The following is a 21,300-nucleotide window of genomic DNA, read 5'->3' on the forward strand; positions in this document are numbered from 1 at the left end:
TGTCGGCTGCACATCCCAAAGATGCTCCATACAAGGCAGGATGGATCCATGCTTTCATGTTGTTTACGCCAAATTCTGACCCTACCATCCGAATGTCGCAGCAGAAATCGAGACTCATCAGACCAAGCAACGTTTTTCCAATCTTCTACTGTCCAATTTCGATTGAGCTTGTACAAATTGTAGCCTCAGTTTCCTGTTCTTAGCTGAAAGGAGTGGTACCCGGTGTGGTCTTCTGCTGCTGTAGCCCATCTGCCTCAAAGTTCGACGCACTGTGCGTTCAGAGATGCTCTTAGGCCTACCTTGGTTGTAACGGGTGGCGATTTGAGTCACTGTTGCCTTTCTATCAGCTCGAACCAGTCTGCCCATTCTCCTCTGACCTCTGGCATCAACAAGGCATTTCCGCCCACAGAACTGCCGCTCACTGGATTTTTTTTCTTTTTCGGACCATTCTCTGTAAACCCTAGAGATGGTTGTGCGTGAAAATCCCAGTAGATCAGCAGTTTCTGAAATACTCAGACCAGCCCTTCTGGCACCAACAACCATGCCACGTTCAAAGGCACTCAAATCACCTTTCTTCCCCATACTGATGCTCGGTTTGAACTGCAGGAGATTGTCTTGACCATGTCTACATGCCTAAATGCACTGAGTTGCCGCCATGTGATTGGCTGATTAGAAATTAAGTGTTAACAAGAAGTTGGACAGGTGTACCTAATAAAGTGGCCAGTGAGTGTGTATGTATGTGTGTATATAATATATAATATATATTGACTCGATTCGTGAATTTTGGAAGGGGGGCGAAATTAAATGGTAAATTATTTCTTTATTTTTTTTCTTTCTGTTACTTCACTATCAGCTGAAAGATCATTTTAAAAAAGTTACGGCTTTCAGAATATGCCAAATGAAGTCACTTTTTTTTTTTTATTTATCATTATTTTATTTATTTATTTTAGTTAGTTTAAGCAAAAAACACGGCTGTTTCAAAATTAAGCAAATGTGGTTTAGAAAAAAAGAAACGGTGGAATGTCCGTGTTTCAATAAATTGTATATTTATGACTGGTTTCAATCCAAAGTTCTGGCTTTTGGAAAGCTGCAAGATATAAGGATAATCGCCTTGTCCTTAAAGGTTATAGAACATGGCCAGTGTGCCTAACAGTAGAGGGGAAATCCTGTCTGGATGATGGCGGGGTCTTCTCAGAATGGTGGTCGGGTACCAGGGTATCACTTTCTAAAATGTGATTTTTGTTGTTTTTTTTTTTTTTTTCAGGTGATTCAACAAGTGGCCAGCGAGCGATCTACCACAGCCTGGGGCTGACCGGGATCCCCATCATCAATGTCAACAATAACTGTTCCACAGGCTCCACGGCGCTCTTCATGGCCAGACAGATCGTCCAGGGAGGTGAGCGATGGATGCGGCTTCTATATCGCTGTGACACATCCACATCCCTGCACAATATGTAATCAGTGATGGCGTCAGTCTCATAAATGTGGCGCTCTTGTCTTCCACTTCCCTCAGTATTAAAATGATTGGTGTCCAGCCTCTTTTAAAGGGAACCTGTTAGCACATATTACGTATCGGAGCAGTGGTATTACTCTATTGGTGCTTGTTCCCCAATTACAGTGATACCTTACTTGTAAAGATCCGATGTGCCGGTCATGAGAAATCTAGTGTAGAAACCATATGCAAAACAGGCTGGAGGTGCACTGGGGCGTGTCAGTGCACTTCGACTTCATCTTCCAAGTGCATTGACACTCCTCCTATACATTTCCTACCTATATTAGACATAAAGGTGGCCTCATACACATTCTGTTCATATTGTCATGTATTGTTACTCCTAGGCTCATAAAGGCTATGCACTTTTGAGGGTTATATGCCAAGGAAATGTACTCCAGACCCCGGAGTAGTCTACGGATGAGCAATATAATACCGATAAGAGGATGTGGACACGTGGAGTAAAATTTCTGCATCTCTTGACAGGAAAAACGCACAGAGAATTCACGTTCAGCAGATTATTCTGCACCAAATCTGCAAGTCAGAAATACTCAACGTGTGCATGGCACTTCAGGTTTCTCATTCACTTTGTGGCTTCAGCTTTTGCGTCAGGTTTTGTCACAAATCCACGCAGGAAAACGCGACAAACACACAAACAAAGTCTACAACGTGTGCACACAGACTCAATTTTTGGATACTTTTTTGAGGGTTACCGTATTTTTTGGCATATAAGACGCACTTTTTCCCCCCCAAAAAAGGGGGGAAAATGGGGGGTGTGTCTTATATTCGCAATGCAGGCTTACCGTGGACCGTGGCGGCAGAGGTGCGGCGGCAGAGGTGTGGAGATGAGGAGGCGCAGTGAGCGGGGTCCCTTTCCCCGGTGAGGTGATGCAGCAGCCCGGTAATGCAGCAGAGGTGGGTGAATCCTGTTGTTATCGGTGCGCGCGGCCATCTTTCTGAGGCCGCGCGTGCGCAGATGGAGGTCTCTGCTGCCCGGGGCTTCAGGAAAATGGCCGCGGGATGCCGCGCGTGCGCAGATGGGGATCGCGGCGGCCATTTTCCTGAAGCCCTGGGCAGCAGAGCTCCATCTGCGAATGCGCGGCCTCAGGAAGATGGCCGCGCGCACCGATAACAACAGGATTCACCCGGCTCTGCTGCATTACCGGGGCTGCTGCATCACCTCACCGGGGAAAGGGACCCCGCTCACTGCGCCTCCTCATCTCCACACCTCTGCCACCGCGGTAACAACAGGATTCACCCGGCTCTGCTGCATTACCGGGCTGCTGCATCACCTCACCGGGGAAAGGGGCCCCTCTCATGCCATACCTCTCACTGTGCCTCCTCATCCCAACACCTCTGCCGGTAACCACTGCTGCCACCCTCCCATGGACACCAGGCCGTGGCGTCGCCCACCTAAGCAGGAAGGGACCCTGCTCAGGTGCACGCCGTACCGCCTCACCCCACCTCTGCCGACACCATGCCTCCTGTGACCCTGCTCTGCCACCACCAGCCCACAGGTAAGATACTGTAAATTCGGACAATAAGACGGACCCCCATCTTATAAAAAATCTTTTTTTCTGCAATTTTCACCCCAAATTTGGGGTGCGTCTTATGGTCCGGTGCGTCTTATATGCCGAAAAATACGATATATACCAAGGAAATGTACTCCATAGGCTATTCCATGGTCTGGATAAACTATATATCGATACAATTTTGAAAACTTCTTTTGGAGGGTTATACAACTACTAAATGTACCAAAGAACACGTAATGCTGTATGGCTGAGAAATGTAACCCAGCAAAAAATTGTAACTTTTTTTTTCTAATGTTAAATACCACAAAAATGTGACAGCACATAATACTGTATGGATGAGTAATCTAATCCTGGAATATTTTTCTACACTTTTTGTAAGTTTTACATACCACCATAATGCAACAATAACTGTGTTTTTTAAAGTGTAGGTGATGTACTTGTACAGTCATAAAGGCTTTGCAGAAACTGCAAAGCGAGACCGAAATAGTTATGGTCATCCATAAACCCCTGAAAGGCAACAACTGGCGGGCCTCATTAAAATATTGAATATTACAAATGCTTTATGTGGTGCTGTTATCTGTTAGTGTGAAAAAGTGTGGGCTAATCCAGGCTTTGTTTATTTTTGAGAGTGAGCCTGTCTGCATTCTCTGTAGAAAGTGCCTGTCTGTTATCACCTAACCCCATCCCCGGCACTAAAAACCCGCTCAGACAAGACTCTAGCGGCAGGGCAGCACAACACTTCCAAGGCATAGAGGGACAGCTCAGCCAGGTGTCTAGCTTTGAGACCCAATAGTTGAAAGTTGCAGTGGAATTAGGGAGTACGCTGGTTTGGTCGGCCAGGTGACAATTTTAACAAAAAAAGCCTTTTCCATCCTTTTCAAAAATACCCGATCATCAAGCGCTGGGTTGGTGTCTTGAAATTAGCCCACTCCTTTGACAGTGTACCCCTGCCTCTGCTGTGTGTCACTGACCTCTCCTCCTTCGTTGAACAAGGAGCCTTGCCCCCTGCCACTGGTGTTTTCTGATAGGAATTTTTGCAGCATTCTTCACTATGGCCTTCTGGTATAGCAACATTTTAGAAGACCTCTCAACCTCAAGAAGAAGAGAAGCAAAGTTCTCCTTGTAGCGTGGGTCTAGCAGGGGGAACAGCTGGTTCTTTTTTTTTTTTTTTGCCGAGATGAATGGAATTCAAGGGTAATGGGAGAGGCAGCGGTACATAAAATAGGCCATATGTGCCAAGCTCCATACAGCCAACACTTCCCTCTGTCCAACATGATGACTACTCTCGATATCCTCATGCCTATTCACATAGGAGAGACGAGACGAAGGTTATGCAGCTACTAGCCTGTGTTGCGCTAGCCACCAGCTCCTGTTCCGCCTCTTCCTCCACCTCACTGTTGCCCAATCCAAGCTTAGCGGCTGAGATGAGGCTCTGTTTAAGTAGGCACAGAAGCGGGATTGTTGCGCTGATTATGGTGTCATCGCTCACCATCTTTGTGGATTTCTCAAAGTCTTGGAGAACCACACAAATGTCAGACATCCATGCTCACTCTTCACTTATGTGTGGAGGCCGAGCAGAATACCGACTGGCGTGTGGGAGCTGATACTCAACCACTGGCCTCTTCTGCTCACAAAGCCTTGCCAGCATGTGGAGTTCAGTGAACCGGCACTTGCATGCGCTGCCGCAGTAGTGCCAGAGTGGCGGCAGCTGTAGACGACTTGTGGAAATGGGCACTAACACCGGTGTCCCTTGACCAGAAGCTCTAGCAAATCTGGGTATGTTTTCCGAAACTGTTGAACTGCCAAGTTGGGCACATGTGCCAAGTATGGTAGGTGTGCGAGCTTGCCAAGCTTCACAGCCGCCATCAAATTACACCCATTATCACACACGGCCATGCCTGGTTGGAGGTTCAGGTTGATAGAAGTAGGGCCAGCAATCCTCAGAGTTGGGTGCACATGCGCCTTGCCAAGGTGAGACTCAACTCCAGCCTCCACAATGTACACACAGTGTGCCATCAGGGAAATGTAGTGTCCCTGGCCACAAGCGCTTGTCCGCGTGTTGGTTGTTAAGTGGACAATGCTAGTAGGTGCACGAGTGATGTTTCTGGACACGTGATTGTACAAGGCTGGGACGCCACACCAGGAGACAAAATGGTGGCTAGGGACGGTTGCCTCCATGAGTCGGCGGAAATCCTCCCTGTCTACCAGCCTAAATGGCAACATTTCCACAGCAAGCAGCCTGGAAATGTGCCCGTTTAGCATTTGGGCTTGTGGCTGGGAATTTTCTTTTTAATTCCAAGTTCTGGGGTATGAACAGCTGGAGAAATCTGCGCCAGTGTTTTGGACAGGGGATTGGGAAGCATCTAGCACAGGGGAAGAGGCAGTGGTGTTATCTTATGGCACCAATCATGTCCCCAGGCATTCTGGCCACCGAGTCGGGTGCTTAGATGACATGTGCCTGATCATGCTGGTGGTGGTTAGGCTCATAATGGTCAGGCCCCTGCTGATCTTTGCATGGCATAGGTTGCAAATGGCCATTTCATTTGTCTCAGAACTCTCTTTAAAAAAGTCCCAGACTGGGGAATACTTACCGTAACTCTTTGATAGAAAAATTCAGGAGTGTTGGTGATCGTAGGAATAGTTGCCAGCCTTCTCCCTCTGGTCCCCCCACTGCCTCTTCCTGCCTGTTTTGGTGCTGCCGATCCTTTTCCCCCCCTCAGCACTGCTGGCCTCACTCTGCATGACATCTTCCAAGGTTGGGTCAGAAACTTCATCTTCCGCCACCTTGTATTCCACCACCGCATCCTGGTCCTCCTGACTTTCTGACTTAACAACAACCAGTCTTGGCGGCAACTCATCATCTTCTTCCTCTTTGTCCCAAATTTGCCGTCCCCCCACCATCATGTTCTTTTGCCGGTGGCTGCTATAAGGTTTGTGCATCATTAAACAATATGTCCTCCTGTCCCTCTTGAAGCGTGCAGGTCGAGAGGCCACAATCAAGAAATTTTGTGGTAAACTGCTCCTCGGAGTGTCCTAGTGTGGTATCACTAGTCTCCAACAACTCGGCATGGTGGGAGGAAGGAGGATCAGGGTGAGGAATAAGTGATCTAGGCTGTAGGCTGGTGAGACTGGACCGTGTGGTGCTGCGAAGCCTGCTGAAAGCATTATCTGCTATCCAACCAACCACCTGTTCGCACTGCTCTCGCTTCAGAAGTGGTGTACCGTGCCTCCCGGGAAAGTGGGGCAGGAACATATGCATCTTGGATGGGCTTGTTTCTTGGGCGTAGTCGCACCTGCCCCACGTCCTTGGCATCTGTGTGCACCATCATCAGCTCTTCCACTTCCCGTCCCTTAAGACACGCGTTACGCATTTTGTAATTGCTAGGTCTCTGGAAACCAAATTTATTTTTAACTAGCTGTACTACCCGGCTTTGCCCAGGTTAATAACTGCTGTTAGCAAAATAGAATGTGTTAACAAAAATATATTCTGCACACAAAAACCACAAAACAAATAGATAGAAATGGAATTATTAAAAGGCAAAAACTAAGCTAATAGAAGCATTTCACAATTGTACTGGTGCCTGTCATCAGAGACTTTAGGGGATCTGGTGGTGACAGGAGAGGTGGAAGTTTTATCTTGCCATTTGCACAGCATAAACCTGGCGATTCATCTTTCCATTTCAGGGCACTGCAGTACATGCAGACCACATCCATTTTTCCTATCTGAACTTTAGGGTTATCCTGATGTTTATGTGTGACTGGTAACAAAAGGCAGCATGTTTCAAATCTCCAACCATTTCCGGTGCCCTGGTGGAAGAAATAGCAATTCTCTTAGTGGCAAGTCGTCCTTCTCCCTGCTGAGATGACTCATTGCCCCTTGAGGAAGCAGCTCTTCTTCTCTTATCTGCAAGCCTCGCTTCCCTCTCCTCATAAAGTTCATTGGCTCTTGAGGAAGCAGTTCTTGTTTTCATGTCTACAAGCCTCACTTCCCTCTGCTCAGAAAGTTCATTGGCCCTTGAGTAAGCAGCTCTTGTTCTCTTGTCTGCAAGCCTTGCTTCCCTCTGCTCAGAAAGTTCATTGGCCCTTGAGGAAGCTGCTGCTGTTCTCATGTGTGTCAGCCTTGTTTCTCGGTCTTCACATTTTTCAGTGGCCCATAATGCAGCTTTTCTTTTCGCATCAGCTGACATTCGTGCCATGGAATTCCTTTTCTTATGAGGCATTATTGTGGTAAAAATAGTCTGTAACTGGCAGTTTCTATATCCTCTCACATAGAGGTAATGTGACTGACATCAGCCTTTCCACCAACATGCCCTAACTGACATGCTATTACCTCACACAAGCTTTGTTATTCTGAGAATGTCCTTTGTTGCCTATATTAACCAATCAGAGCTCAGATTAATTAACTGTAGCAAAAAAGAAGCTGAGCTGTGATTGGTTGCTATTGGCAGCCTGATAAATCCCCAGCCATCAGGATGCCCTCCCCCTGGCAGTATATATTAGCTCACACATACACATAACAGACAGGTCATGTGACTGACAGCTGCCGGATTCCTATATGGTACATTTGTTGCTCTTGTAGTTTGTCTGCTTATTAATCAGATTTTTATTTTTGAAGGATAATACCAGACTTGTGTGTGTTTTAGGGCGAGTTTCATGTGTCAAGTTGTGCGTGTTGAGTTGCGTGTGGCGACATGCGTGTAGCGACTTTTGTGAGATGAGTTTTGTGTGGTGACATGCGTGTAGCAACTTTTTGTGTGCCGAGTTGCATGTGACAGGTTAGTGTAGCAAGTTGTGTGCAGCAAGTTTTGCCCATGGCGAGTTTTGCGCGTGGCGAGTTTTATGTGTGGTGCGTTTTGAGTATGTGCAAGTTTTGTGTGAGGCAACTTTTGCATGTGTTGCAACTTTTGTGCATGTGGCAATTTTTCCGCGTGTGCAAGTTTTGCGTGTGGCGAGTTTTCCATGAGGTGAGTTTTGCACGTGTGGCGAGTTTTGCGTCAGCCTAGTTTTGCATGTGGAGAGTTTTGCGTGTAGCGAAGTCTTGAGCGGCGACTTTTGTGTTTCGACTTTTATGTGGCGAGGTTGGTGTATGTGTGGTGTAATGTGTGCTGAGGGTCGTATATGTGTTCAAGCACGTGGTAGTGTGTGGCGCATTTTGTGTGTGTGTTCATATCCCCGTGGTGGTGTGGTGATTATCCCATGTCGGGGCCCCACCTTAGCAACTGTATGGTATATACTCTTTGGCGCCATCACTCTCATTCTTTAAGTCCCCCTTGTTCACATCTGGCAGCTGTCAATTTGCCTCCAACACTTTTCCTTTCACTTTTTCCCCATTATGTAGATTGGGGCAAAATTGTTTGGTGAATTGGAAAGCGCGGGGTTAAAATTTAGCCTCACAACATAGCCTATGACGCTCTCTGATTCATTATATTGTGCTCACACAGGCCTGTACAAGCTTCTCTCCCTGCAATACAAAGTGTGACGGAGCTGCGCAATGGAGTCTGCATTCCAAGCCGGGCGGCGCATGTCCTTTTATAACCTCTGATGTCACACGGCCAGCCAATCACAGTACTGCCACAACCAAGATGGCTACAACAGTACAGTGGCTCACAGTCAATCCTTGCATGCTTATTGGCTGCGTGACAGGCACCAAAGATGCGGGACCGGGATGCATTCGCGTCTTTATCCAAACTGTGTTGTTTCAAGCTCAGTACTTTGATTTTTTTGTCACTTTCCTATAATATTGGTAGTTTCTGCAGATCTCTGACTTACACTGTTCTCCGCAGGGTTGGCGGACTGCGTCCTAGCTCTCGGCTTCGAGAAGATGGAACGAGGCTCATTAAAATCCATGGTTGGTATTTAATTTACTGTCGTGATACGGTTTCATGCTGTGATATCAGCAATTTATGAGATATAAAAAATGAATAACTTCTTTAAATAACTTTTTTGGGTAACTTTTGTATATTTTAGTACACGGACCGAGCCAACCCAATGGATAAACATGTGGAGGTTGTAGCCAACAAGTATGGCCTGGAACCTGCTCCATTGGCTCCCCAGTTGTTTGGCAGAGCTGGATTTGAACACATGGAGAAATATGGTAAAATTGTGTGAAAATGTATAATGTTTCTTGGAGATAAGCACAATTATAATCAGATATATTGCCGCCAAATTCGTGCTCCCGTGAAGTGTGGTCACTGGCTGGGGTTCATAGAGGATTGTGAATTTTACTATATACTGGAGTATTGCAGTATTTGGTAGGTGATCAGATGATTTCAGGCTCAAGTCCTGTAAGGGGACTTAAACATAAAATGAGTGGAAAGTGTTTGTGTAAAATATAAAAAAAAAAAATCTAATTGGCCCCTCTTCCCAATCCATACATTTGGAGATTAAGTAAAAAAAAAAAAAAAAGAACGGCATAAAGTAATATTAAAAAAAAAAGAAAAGTGTTCAGAAATGTGCGATCTATCCAAATATATAACAAATTAATCAAAACTCCAGAATTTATTTATTTTTTTTTTTTTTGGCCATCAAAACATCTTATCTACCGCAAAATGGTATCAGGGTGCAAATAAAAAATAAAAAAATAAAAAAAAAACCGTAGCCAGACCTGGATCCCACAAAATAAAAAAATTGCTATGGGTCTCTGAAAATAACAACATACCGTAAGTGAAAATTATTATTTCTTTTTTTTCTTAGAAATTTCGGAAAACATTTTTTTCACCACTTGAATATAAAAAAAAAAGCCTATACATGTTTGGTGTCTGTGTACTCGTACTGTCCTGGAGAAACCTATATTACCAGGTCAGTTTTACCCTATAGTGAACATGGTTAAAAAAAAAAAAATCCAAAAAACAAGTGACGGATTGACGGCTATATTGAAAAGCAAAAAAGATATGGCTCTTGGAAGAAGGAGGGCAAAAAAGTGAAGGCACAAAAAAAAAAACCGGACAATTGCAAGGTCATAAAGTGGTTAATAGCAGGGCTGCGCTGTAAAATATAGTTACAGCAAAATCGTGGGTTACATGACCATCTTGCAACCATAAATTTGGGGAAATGGTGAATAATACATAAGATTTCCAGATTGTCGCTCCAGAGATGTTCTATGAACGCAGCCTGTGTGCTCGTCCTGTACTGCTCCACTGCTGATGTCAGTGCCATGAGGGATGGGATGCTTGAATTTTTTTTTTTTTCTTTGAGTCGTTAGATAGCAGAACCTTAGATTTAGGGGATGACTGGGAAGGTCGCGTTCACCTTCCTTGTCAAACTCTCATTAGGTACAGTATATAATTTTTTTTATTCTTTTTTTTTTGCTTGCAGGAACAAAGATGGAACATTTTGCGAAGATCGCCTGGAAGAATCACAAACACTCGATAAACAATCCGTGAGTCGTATAAACCGTCAGTCATCAGCTGTGACCCCATTCTCTAGTCCTGTATGAGACTGTCAGTTTAGGTGAAGATCACCATAGTTGGTCCAGAATTTACAGGACCGTGAAATGCTGATATGTGAAGCCGAAATTATAGTCGACCGTCCTCGAAAAGCAATCCTTGTGTTAGATGAGCGTCTTGGAAATGGTCAAAGAATCTTATTATTTCCGTGCATTCTTTTCTGTAGCTGGAGATGCTTTACACTGCAGCCTTCACTCACTCGTTTCATCGTCTCCTCTCTGCAGGTTTTCACAGTTTCAAGAGGAATACAGCTTGGATCAAGTGAAGAATTCCCGGAAAGTGTTTGATTACCTCACCGTTCTTCAGTGCTGGTAAGTAAAGCCTAATAGTGAGGTATGGAGTCTAATAAATACTAGTCTGCCCTGATTCAGCTGACCTTTGACCTCTTTATATACATGTATATATGTATATATATATATATATATGTGTGTATGTGTATATATATATATATATATATATATGTAGGGCTTCCTCAGAATCCCCCTCCTAATTGCAGCAAATGGATGCTCAGCTGAAATGAGCATGCACGCAGAGTTCATTCTGGGCCAAACGAGATTTCCACTGATTTATTTTTAACTTCTTTACTCCAGTCCTACCTCTGACGGAGCAGCAGCTGCCATCCTGGTAAGTGAGGATTTTGTGAGGAAGCACGGACTGCAGCATCAGGCGGTGGAAATCGTGGCCCAGGAGATGGTGACGGACACGTCCAGCACGTTTAATGAGGAGAGCTGCATCAAGGCGGTGAGTGCAACGCGGGCAGACTCCGGTTGGCATATAGTGTGTGTGTGTATGTGTATGTATATATATATATATATATATATATATATATATATATATATATATATATATATATATATATATATATATATATATATATATATTTTTTTTTTTGCAGTTGGGGAAATAAGTATTTGATCCCTGCTGTTTTTGTAAGTTTGCCTGCTGACAAGGACAGTCTATAATTTTAACATTAAGAAATAGAATATCCAGAAAATCCCATTGTGTAAATTTGCATAAATTTTATATAATTTATTCAATGTGATTTTACTGTAGGCACCATGACCTTAGCATCCAGTCTCTCTCCTACAAAAAAAAAACCCCTCAAGACCTGAATTGTCCCCGATATTAAGGGAAAGGCCACTGAGACTTTATATCGGGCTTTTTTTAGAACTTTACATTTTTGTAAAATACATTCTGTATTCGTTGATCCTGCATCACGAAAAACAAATCTTGTAACAAGCATCTAACCAACAAGGGCCGGAGGAGCCGACGCCATCATATTAATCAGGAGCTCTCACAACATTGTGTTCCGTGACGCCATTAAATTAATTGAGAATGCTCGTTTTTATCCTAAGTCATTTGACAAGGTTCGTTAAAGGGTCGACATTTGACTGTTAGGATTGCTACTTCCTATAGGTGGCACTAGAGTTCTAGTTTGCATGTTTTTAACTATTATTATTTTATTTTTTTCTTCTAGGTTGGATTTGACATGAGCAGGGTCGCAGCGGAGAGGTGTTACCAGAAAGCTGGTGTGAAGCCGACCGATGTGGACGTGATCGAGCTTCATGATTGCTTCTCTGCTAACGAGCTCATTACATACGAGGCGCTCGGCCTCTGCCCCATAGGTAATCCAACGTCGCTAATCATTACTTGTTTGTTTTTTGTCTAATGACTGAAATTAAAGGGGTTGCTCACCTTTAAGGGCCATTAACTTAAATGCCTGTATTTGTTCTAAAAAAGAAAAAATATATATAATTTTCAAGTGTGTACCATTAAAAAAATAAATAAATTCCAGCATATTCATACTTGATGTGGTCATAAACCAGCTGAGACGATCTTAGAGAGATATAAGAGTTACAAACTTTATCTTTAAGACTGTTCGAAAGGTTCACTGATGGATTCTCCTTTAACCCCTTCTGCAGCCAGCAATAGACAGTGCGGTACGGTGGATATAGAAGGCAAACTGTGCAAAAGATTTAATGAAATTCAATTGCTAAAATGATTTTCGCCCCAAATACACACATTTAAATAAGGAAGAAAGAAAACTGTCCCTAAAGGTGGACAATCCCTTGATCAATATGTTGGGGATCTTTTTGGTCCTGGTCCTATAGTCTGACCAGGACTTGTAATTGTCAGGTGCCCATCTGCCACCTCTTTGGTCTTGACCTGAGTGAGTGTCACCTCTGACCTGTTTTTCTTGGGTTTGTTCTTGCAGGTAAAGCAGGAGAATTGATTGACAGAGGAGATAATACGTACGGAGGACGCTGGGTCATCAATCCGAGTGGGGGTCTGATCTCCAAGGGGCATCCGCTGGGAGCAACAGGTCAGCATTGCATAAAATTGTTGTAATCGGTGGATCTCAGGTGCAGATTTTAAATAATCCCAACATCTGTTTGAAGCTGGTTTATTTTATTTTTAAATGTATTTATTTATTAGTTGTTCCCGCAGGTTATCCATTGATAAGCGTGGCTTCTTAGGCGATCATACACTCTGCAAATAAATTGCTAAACTCTTGCCTATCATCAGTGGCCGCTTGGTTTTACAGAGATCTTATAGCCATTTACAATAGGCCACTAGCCATTAATATCTGACGATGCACACTGCTACATTAGGAAGGCTCTTCTCGGCAGATTCGTGTGCGTGTTGCTTGTTCTGTTTCTTATCTAATATTCAATTCTGCCCAATATGATGATGTGACCGATCGTACTAAACATATGTGATTTCCTTGCTTTTTGTTGACCACGTTCTCATTGTCGGCTTCTCGCCTTTCGTTGCTTTAGATCTGATCTGTTTTTGTGAAAAAGCTTCATAATCTGCAAACGTGAACATGTTCCTATTCAGTTAACGAAATTTGTTATTGTGTAGAGGATTGTTTTTATTTTCTGGATATTGGGGTTTTGCGCTTGCAGATTTACTTATAAAAACACTTGAGACTCTTCTGATTAACAAAATCTAGGCACTGTCCAAACTCTTCAAGAAATAAAAAAACTCCTCCAAAGTGTCCCCAGTAAAGCAGCATCTCCACAAGCTATTTCCACTGCTTAAAAAAAAAAAATATAATAAATATATATATATATATATATATATATATATATATATATATTTACACGACGTCATGTTTTGAGGCAGAAGATGTTCCAGGAAAACACATGGTTGTTTTCTCTAAACCATTGTATGTGTCCATGTGTGTGTCCAGGTCGAATCTGCCTGGAAAAGATGTCGTGTGCATTTATGCCCAAACACTGTTTTTCTTCCATTTTTTGCATCCATTTTTTTTTCCTCATCCATTTTTAAAAACCGAAGTAGTCTGTTCACTTTTTTTCATTAATCCATTCACCTGGATCATTTAAAATCCGCAGCCTCTGCAGCCTCGAGGCTATGTGCCTGCGAGGCGGCTGAGATTGGGTTAGGAGACCTACAGTCTATATACATTGTGGTCTGTCTGCTGACTGCGACACACGGATGTGTGAATCCGGCCTCAGGCATGATACATACAGGTGGCCTTCACCATGTGCGGACCGCCAGGGGGTCTCCTGACATGCCTACGAGGCGATTGGGTCCATCCAGACTTCTGGGTCCCATTGACCAACCCTTGCACATACAACAGCTGCTTCTTTGGGGCAGACTTTAAGGGTATGTGCACACTTACTGGATACACGGCAGATTCTCCATCCTCCTTGTCCTGGTGGAGAATCAGAGTTGGGTCTCATTCAGACGTCCGAGTTTGTTCACCTTCGCAAGAAAAAGTGGGACGAGTGTCATTAGTGTTTAGTTCACGTGTATAATAGGTAAAATCATGGACAGAGAGGGGCGTGGCTATGTAGTGAAGGAGAGGGGACGCACACCGAGAGAGCTCCGGAATCCTTCTATTATCCTGCACTCAAGACCCCTATTCACAGCGATATATTACCGCCGCTGGACCTCCCTGATTCCCGCCGGCTCTTCTGAACTTTGTGGGGAGACCGCTGTGACCGGGAAACTCCGGGGACAGAGTACTTCGGAGCAGACCCGTGGCGAGGAGGCGGCCATTTTCAGCGGAGCGCGCTTGCTGGAAGGAAGTGCGGCGCAGCTCCCTGTTGGAGACCGGACCCTGCCCTGATCTCCGGGTGGCTGCCGATACCTACAGTGGGTGCCGGGGACTTGCGGTGCGACGGGAGCAGGGGAGACCCGTGCGGAGGCGGTGCCTACGTGAAGTGGCTGTTATTTCTAAAGCGCGCGCTCCAGCAGGTGGAGACGCGGCGCCATCTTTTTCATCATTGCAGCGCTGCATGGGCAGGTGAGCAAGCATAAATTCTGGACACACTGAGGGGGCGTGTGGAGTGTGCTCTGAAAAATTGAGCCCAGCGCCCCTCATATTTTTTCAATAAGACACTCTGCCTATCGGTGCCATTACTTTGGAGGGCCCCTGGATCCCCCCTCCTGGCTGCTACCACTGGGGACACAGTGAGTTCTCCCTGGTGCATAACACCCTAGTGAAACCCTGGGACCGTCGTGCCTGTAGCCTCTTGGCTCGCTACAGATATCACTTTGCCATAGCCCTGCTGTGTACGACTTGCGACTCTGACCTTGTCAATCATGCAACGTAATAAGGGCTCGGGAGCAGCAGATAAATTAAAAGAATTTGCCAGAGTTGATCCCTCTGATGGTACACGAACTCTTAGAAATAACCCCTCTCAGGCGCAACGCAAACATCGCCCCTCTGATGGCGCTGAGGGAGGCGAACAGGAGGAATTAACGCTCAAACAAGTGTCTGACCAATTAATGCAAGCTATTTCGCTAACCAGAACATCCCTCACCGAAAAAATAGAGGATGTACATACTGAGGTGGGACGCCTCCGTCAAGATATGCAAACTATGAAAGGTCGCATTGTGGAGGTTGAAACGAGGGTGTCCCAAGTAGAAGATACCATCACACCTATGGAGGCCAAGTTGACAAAAGTAGCTGGCTCTATAAATTCCTGGAAGCAAAAGGCAGATGACCTGGAGAACAGACTGCGCCGGAATAATATTCGAATTATTGGTCTGCCAGAACGCACAGAGGGTCAACAACCTGAGGTATTTTTGGAGGGATGGCTCAAATCTTCTCTGGGTGATGAGTTTTCTTCAACGTTTGCTGTGGAAAGAGCCCATCGAGTACCTACAAAACCTCCCCCCACCCGGGGCCCCATCTAGACCTTTTCTGGCACGGATCCTTAATTGCAAGGACAGAGACACGATCCTGCGACTGGCACGGCAAAAAAGCCCCATTAAATTTAATAACGCTGTGGTCTCGATCTTTCCGGATTTTTCCATGGAACTTCAGAAACAAAGGGCCAGATTCATGGAGATCAAGAAGCAGCTCAGAGATAGAAACATCATCTACTCAATGATCTACCCGGCTCGTCTCCGGGTTGTCCGTAAAGGCTCCTCTGTGTTCTTCACGGATCCAGCGGAGGTAGCTGATTGGCTACGGTCTTATGGGGCGTCTTGTGCCAAGGAATTCTAAATGCATCTAGTCAGTCAAATTCTTCTGAGTACTAAATGTGAAGCTCTCTCGGGGAAATGTCCAGATTATCCACAATACCGGACGCTGAATCCAGCGAGGGTATCCCCTTACTTTTTCGATAACGGGAGCACAGGACATGGCTCCTACATTGTTTGGTTCTTGTTTAACTTTTCCTTTTCTATAGGTTTTCCTTGTTATTTTAGTAGAAACTGCCGCCGACGATGTTCTTGTCCTCTATATGTTACCTTTGACCTTTGCCTGAGTAATATTGCATACCATATTTGGATAAGCAACCATGGGATCTGAAATAATATTTATGACGTGGAATGTACGAGGTATTAAATCCCCCCGAAAGAAAATTAAGGTCTTTTCACAGATTAGACGTCACCACCCACATATAATAGCCTTGGTGGAGACACACCTGACCAGAGATACAGCTCGATGTGTGCAGAAACCGTGGGTACAATGGCATATACACGCTTTCCATACTAGCTACTCGAGAGGAGTTTCATTATTAATACACAGAGACGTTAGATGGGAGGCTAGGGAGGCCCGAAGGGATTCTGAAGGCCGGTTTGTTTTTGTGCACGCACTAATTAATTCTAGTGAATACGTGATTTTATGCATCTATAACCCTCCCCCGGCTAATATGTCAATCCTCCGGATGGCAATGAGCTTTGCTCTAAACTATCCAGATGCACAAGTCATTTGTATGGGAGACTTTAATTTAGTTATGGATAATAACCTTGATAGACTGAGATTAGATGATGAGAGATCTGGGGTGCCCCTTTCTTTGGTTCCGACCCAACTGGCATCATTTATCGAGGGCAGTGGATGGTTGGATCTGTGGCGGATGGGTCACCCTGGAGTGAAAGAGTATACCTGCCACTCATCTACTAAGCGATCCCTGTCTCGCATAGACTACATATTTAGCTCCAGTGGGCTGGCGACGTGGGTGGATAGTGTGGAACATGGTAACAGGGGGATATCAGACCATAGTCCGATCATACTTAAACTTAAAATTAGGCAACCAAGGAGCGGTGTGGTTTGGAAACTGAACCCCTTTTGGCTGAAACTATTGGATCATAACGACAGAACAGTAGATCAGTTGAAGTGTTTCATTTTGTCTCATCCAGAGCCCCAGAATATCAACTTATTTTGGGATACCCTCAAGGCATACTTGAGAGGATGCCTGTCCTCCACAATTTCATATATAAAGAGAGTGACTTCGAGAGAGAATGATGGGGTGGAGTAGAGGCTGAGAGAGGCGGAGGCCGCATAGATATCTAATCAAACTAGTGGTAACAGAATGGAGTGGTTGACCTCACAGACTGTATACTCAACATATGGACACTAAGTCCAAGCATAAGCTGTTTTTCGCATGTCAGTCATATTTTGAGCTGGGGAATCAAACTGGTAAATTTCTAGCCTATCTGGTGGTTCAACATAATACATCAAATACAATACTGCAGGTTCACGCGCCGGACGGTCTATTGATTTCCACAACAGAGGGAATACTTTACTGTTTTTATAACTATTATGAGTCATTATATACCTCCAAAAGTGGCCTCGGCGTCTCGCAGTGTTTGGATTATCTGTCAGATGTAATATTTCCCACACTGAATCCCACTCAGCGAGATTTTATGGATGCTCAATTTACATTGGAGGAAGTAGAATACGCAATAACGGACATATCCTCTGGGAAAGCTCCCGGGCCAGACGGGTTTCCCGTTGAGTTATACAAGAGATATCGGGATATACTAGCGCCACTCCTATTGAAAGTATTCCAAGGTATATGGGAGGGGGGATGTATGCCCGAGACTTTCTATGAAGCACATATTGTCATACTCAAAAAAGAGGGGAAGGACCCTTTGGAATGTGGCTCCTATTGACCCATATCGTTAGTTAATGTAGACTATAAAATCTTCACTAAAATCCTGGCCATTAGACTAAATTCCATTATACTAAATCTTATTCACCCAGATCAGACTGGCTTTATGCCGGGAAAAAACACCTCTATTAAAGGGAACCTATCACCCCGTTTTTTTCGGTATGAGATAAAAATACTGTTAAATATGGCCTGAGCTGTGCATTACAATAGTGTAGTTTGTGGACCCCGATTCCCCACCTATGCTGCCGAAATACGTTACCAAAGTAGTCATTTTCGCCTGTCAATCAGGCTGGTCAGGTCGGATGGGCGTGGCTTCTTCCCCCAGATATTGCGTAGTTTTCCGTTGGTGGCGTAGTGGTGTGCGCATGTCCAACGTCCCCAATCCTGCACGGGGGGGTGAAAATAGCAGCGATGTCCGTTATTCCATTGGTGGTCGGTGGGCGCGGCTATCTTCCTTTGGCCGCGCGTGCGCAGAAGCGGCGCTCTGCTGGCCGCGGCTTCAGGAAAATGGCCGCCGCGATCTCCATCTGCGCACGCGCGGCATCCCGCGGCCATTTTCCTGAAGCCGCGGCCAGCAGAGCGCCGCTTCTGCGCACGCGCGGCCAAAGGAAGATGGCCGCGCCCACCGACCACCAATGGAATAACGGACATCGCTGCTATTTTCACCCCCCCGTGCAGGATTGGGGACCTTGGACATGCGCACACCACTACGCCACCAACGGAAAACTACGCAATATCTGGGGGAAGAAGCCACGCCCATCCGACCTGACCAGCCTGATTGACAGGCGAAAACGGCTACTTTGGTAACGTATTTCGGCAGCATAGGTGGGGAATCGGGGTCCACAAACTACACTATTGTAATGCACAGCTCAGGCCCTATTTAACAGTATTTTTATCTCATACCGAAAAAAACGGGGTGATAGGTTCCCTTTAACATTAGGCGAGTTCAATCAATAATCCAATATAGTTCCTTGGTGACGGATAATAATTGGGCATTAGCATCCCTGGATGCGGCTAAGGCCTTTGATTCTCTTGAATGGCCCTTTTTGTCAGCATGTCTACAGAAATATGGCTTTGGAGATAAGTTTTTAAGGTGGATCACTGTATTATATATGAAACCTAAGGCGCGTATAATTATAAATAGCTCCATCTCTAAGTCCTTCTCACTATCTAGGGGAACTCGTCAGGGGTGCCCCCTCTCGCCGCCTCTTTTTGCTCTTGCGATAGAGGCACTGGCAATACGTGTGAGATCCTCCCCTGACATCAAGGGCATAGACATAGCGGGTCGGGTGGACACCATCGGCTTGTATGCCGACGATATGGTGATATTTATGGACAAGGCAGAGGAGACACTACCAAAAGTGATTGCTACTATAGATGTCTTTAGTAAATACTCCGGCCTGTATATAAACTGGGACAAATCTGCTCTATTGTCTCTCTCTTGTACCCCAATGCCTAATCTTGAAACTCTGTCCTTGTTACCTGTCGTGTCCAATTTCAAATACTTGGGTATCTATATGTCCCAAAGTAGTAACTCTGATCTACGACTCAATGTCTATCCATTATTAGATTTAGTTAAATCCAAATTTGCATCCTGGAGCAAACTCCCACTATCTGTTGCGGGCCGTATTAACCTAATAAAAATGATTTTACTCCCGAAACTCAATTATTGCCTTCAACATAGTGCAGTACCAGTACCTAAGTCCCTCTTTATAAATTTAAACTCTCAGATCACTTCCTTTATATGGGGGAAATCCAGGCCCAAACTTAGATTGTCTGTTTTGCAGAGGCCTAAACGGGGGGGTGGGGCGGCATTACCGGATTTTTTCCTATATTACCTGGCCGGGCAGGCTAAGGCATTGGTCACGTGGATGCCTGGTGGTTGTCTTCCTAACTCTGAACATCATCTGCTTCATTCTGCTGGGGTGGAGTGTCCACTAGGCCTTTTAGAGTCAGAAAAAAATAAGTACCCCTCACCCACTGCCCATGCTCCGATTGGCACGATTGGTCTGGAGACAAATCAAAAAGGTTGTGGGATTTACAGATATCATTGCTGAAATGCCCCTTTGGAAAAATAACCACTTTCCGACGCTATTTAATCACCCATCCACTGATTTTTGGGTGATGCATGATGTTACCTCGGTAGGAGATTTATATGACCAGGGGGGACCTTTGTGTCCTTCGAACAATTACAGTCTAAATATGATATTCCAAGATCCCAATTTTTTCGTTTCTTACAATTAAGATCAGCTTTCCAGTCATATATGAGGGGGGTAGACGTGGGCCGCACAATTTCGTCTTTACCTCTGATAGGAATCCTCAAATCCCAGGGACCCCAGGGCCTTATTTCTTCTTTGTATACCTATATGTTGTCAGTAGGGACGGGATCAATTATAAGACTCATTAAAGGGAGGTGGGAGAGACTCATCCCTGAAGTACAAGAAGAAGAATGGGAGGAAATTTTAGAATCCCCACTTACAGTATCCCCGTCGGTTAATAATAGAATGACACAACTATATATAATATATCAATCGTATTTAACCCCCATACGGCTTTTTAAGATGGGTCGACTTCACTCCCCAGACTGTCAGCGTTGTCATTTACCAGACGCAGATTTTATCCACATGATGTGGAGTTATCCTATTATTCTTCAGTATTGGAAAGAGGTGACATCTCTACTTTCATCCATAGTCGAACCTTCTGTTCCCCTTGAACCATTAATTTGTCTATTTGGGGTGTGGGACGAGGAGGCCTGGGGTCATCATGTTGGGATTTTCTTGCGGGAGTCACTCTTTATGGCGAGGAAGGTGGTTGCAATGCGGTGGATGGGGGGTTCATGTCCCTCCCTCAGAGCCTGGATTGAATTAGTCAATTCAGTCATACCATATGAACGTACGCTATACCAAAACAGAGGATGTCCAGGTAAATTTGAGAAAATTTGGAGCGGATGGAACTCCTCTCACCTCACTTTATAAATTTCTTGTTAACTATATTAGTGCAAAGTGTCTCTAGATGTTACGCAAAGGAGGCTGCGGGCTCATTGTCAAGCGGCAGAAAGGTAGTTTAATGACTAAATTTTCATGACTCCATGTTGGGTTTGTATGGTTTAAATGGAGAAAAAGATATGCTGTGCATAAATTGCAATTTTCAGTCATGCATACAATGTACATGTTCCACATTGCCTGTAATACTAATGAATGCAAATATGTATATTTCACTTTATGGTTAATAAACGAATTAAAAAAAAAAAAAATCATGGACAGAACACATGCGTAAAAACAAATGTCTGATAAGGCCCAACAGTGCTTTACTTAAAACCATGCAGAGCTGATTGAGCCGAGGTTCGCTTTCAGTTTGCAGCGTGTCCATTTATGCATTGGATATTCAGTGTGGATCCCCCTTTGCTGAAATGTTAGGGGTTTCACAATTTGCACTGCAATGAAATCTGCACACAAAAA

The 21,300-nt window shown here is 44.7% G+C and overlaps 1 protein-coding gene across 1 annotated transcript in view; it reads left to right on the forward strand.

The window, feature by feature from the left end:
* SCP2 (sterol carrier protein 2) overlaps positions 1-21,300 on the forward strand; it is a 36,451-nt gene that overhangs the window by 3,778 nt on the left and 11,373 nt on the right. The window contains exons 4-11 of the mRNA XM_077278645.1: positions 1,265-1,396; positions 8,805-8,869; positions 8,989-9,115; positions 10,336-10,399; positions 10,691-10,777; positions 11,057-11,207; positions 11,944-12,091; positions 12,682-12,789. Of these exons, the coding sequence (XP_077134760.1) occupies positions 1,265-1,396; positions 8,805-8,869; positions 8,989-9,115; positions 10,336-10,399; positions 10,691-10,777; positions 11,057-11,207; positions 11,944-12,091; positions 12,682-12,789 (882 nt within the window). The remainder of the gene's footprint in view (positions 1-1,264; positions 1,397-8,804; positions 8,870-8,988; positions 9,116-10,335; positions 10,400-10,690; positions 10,778-11,056; positions 11,208-11,943; positions 12,092-12,681; positions 12,790-21,300) is intronic.

Source organism: Ranitomeya variabilis, chromosome 8 (genome assembly GCF_051348905.1).
Source record: "Ranitomeya variabilis isolate aRanVar5 chromosome 8, aRanVar5.hap1, whole genome shotgun sequence".
Lineage (NCBI taxonomy): Eukaryota > Metazoa > Chordata > Amphibia > Anura > Dendrobatidae > Ranitomeya > Ranitomeya variabilis.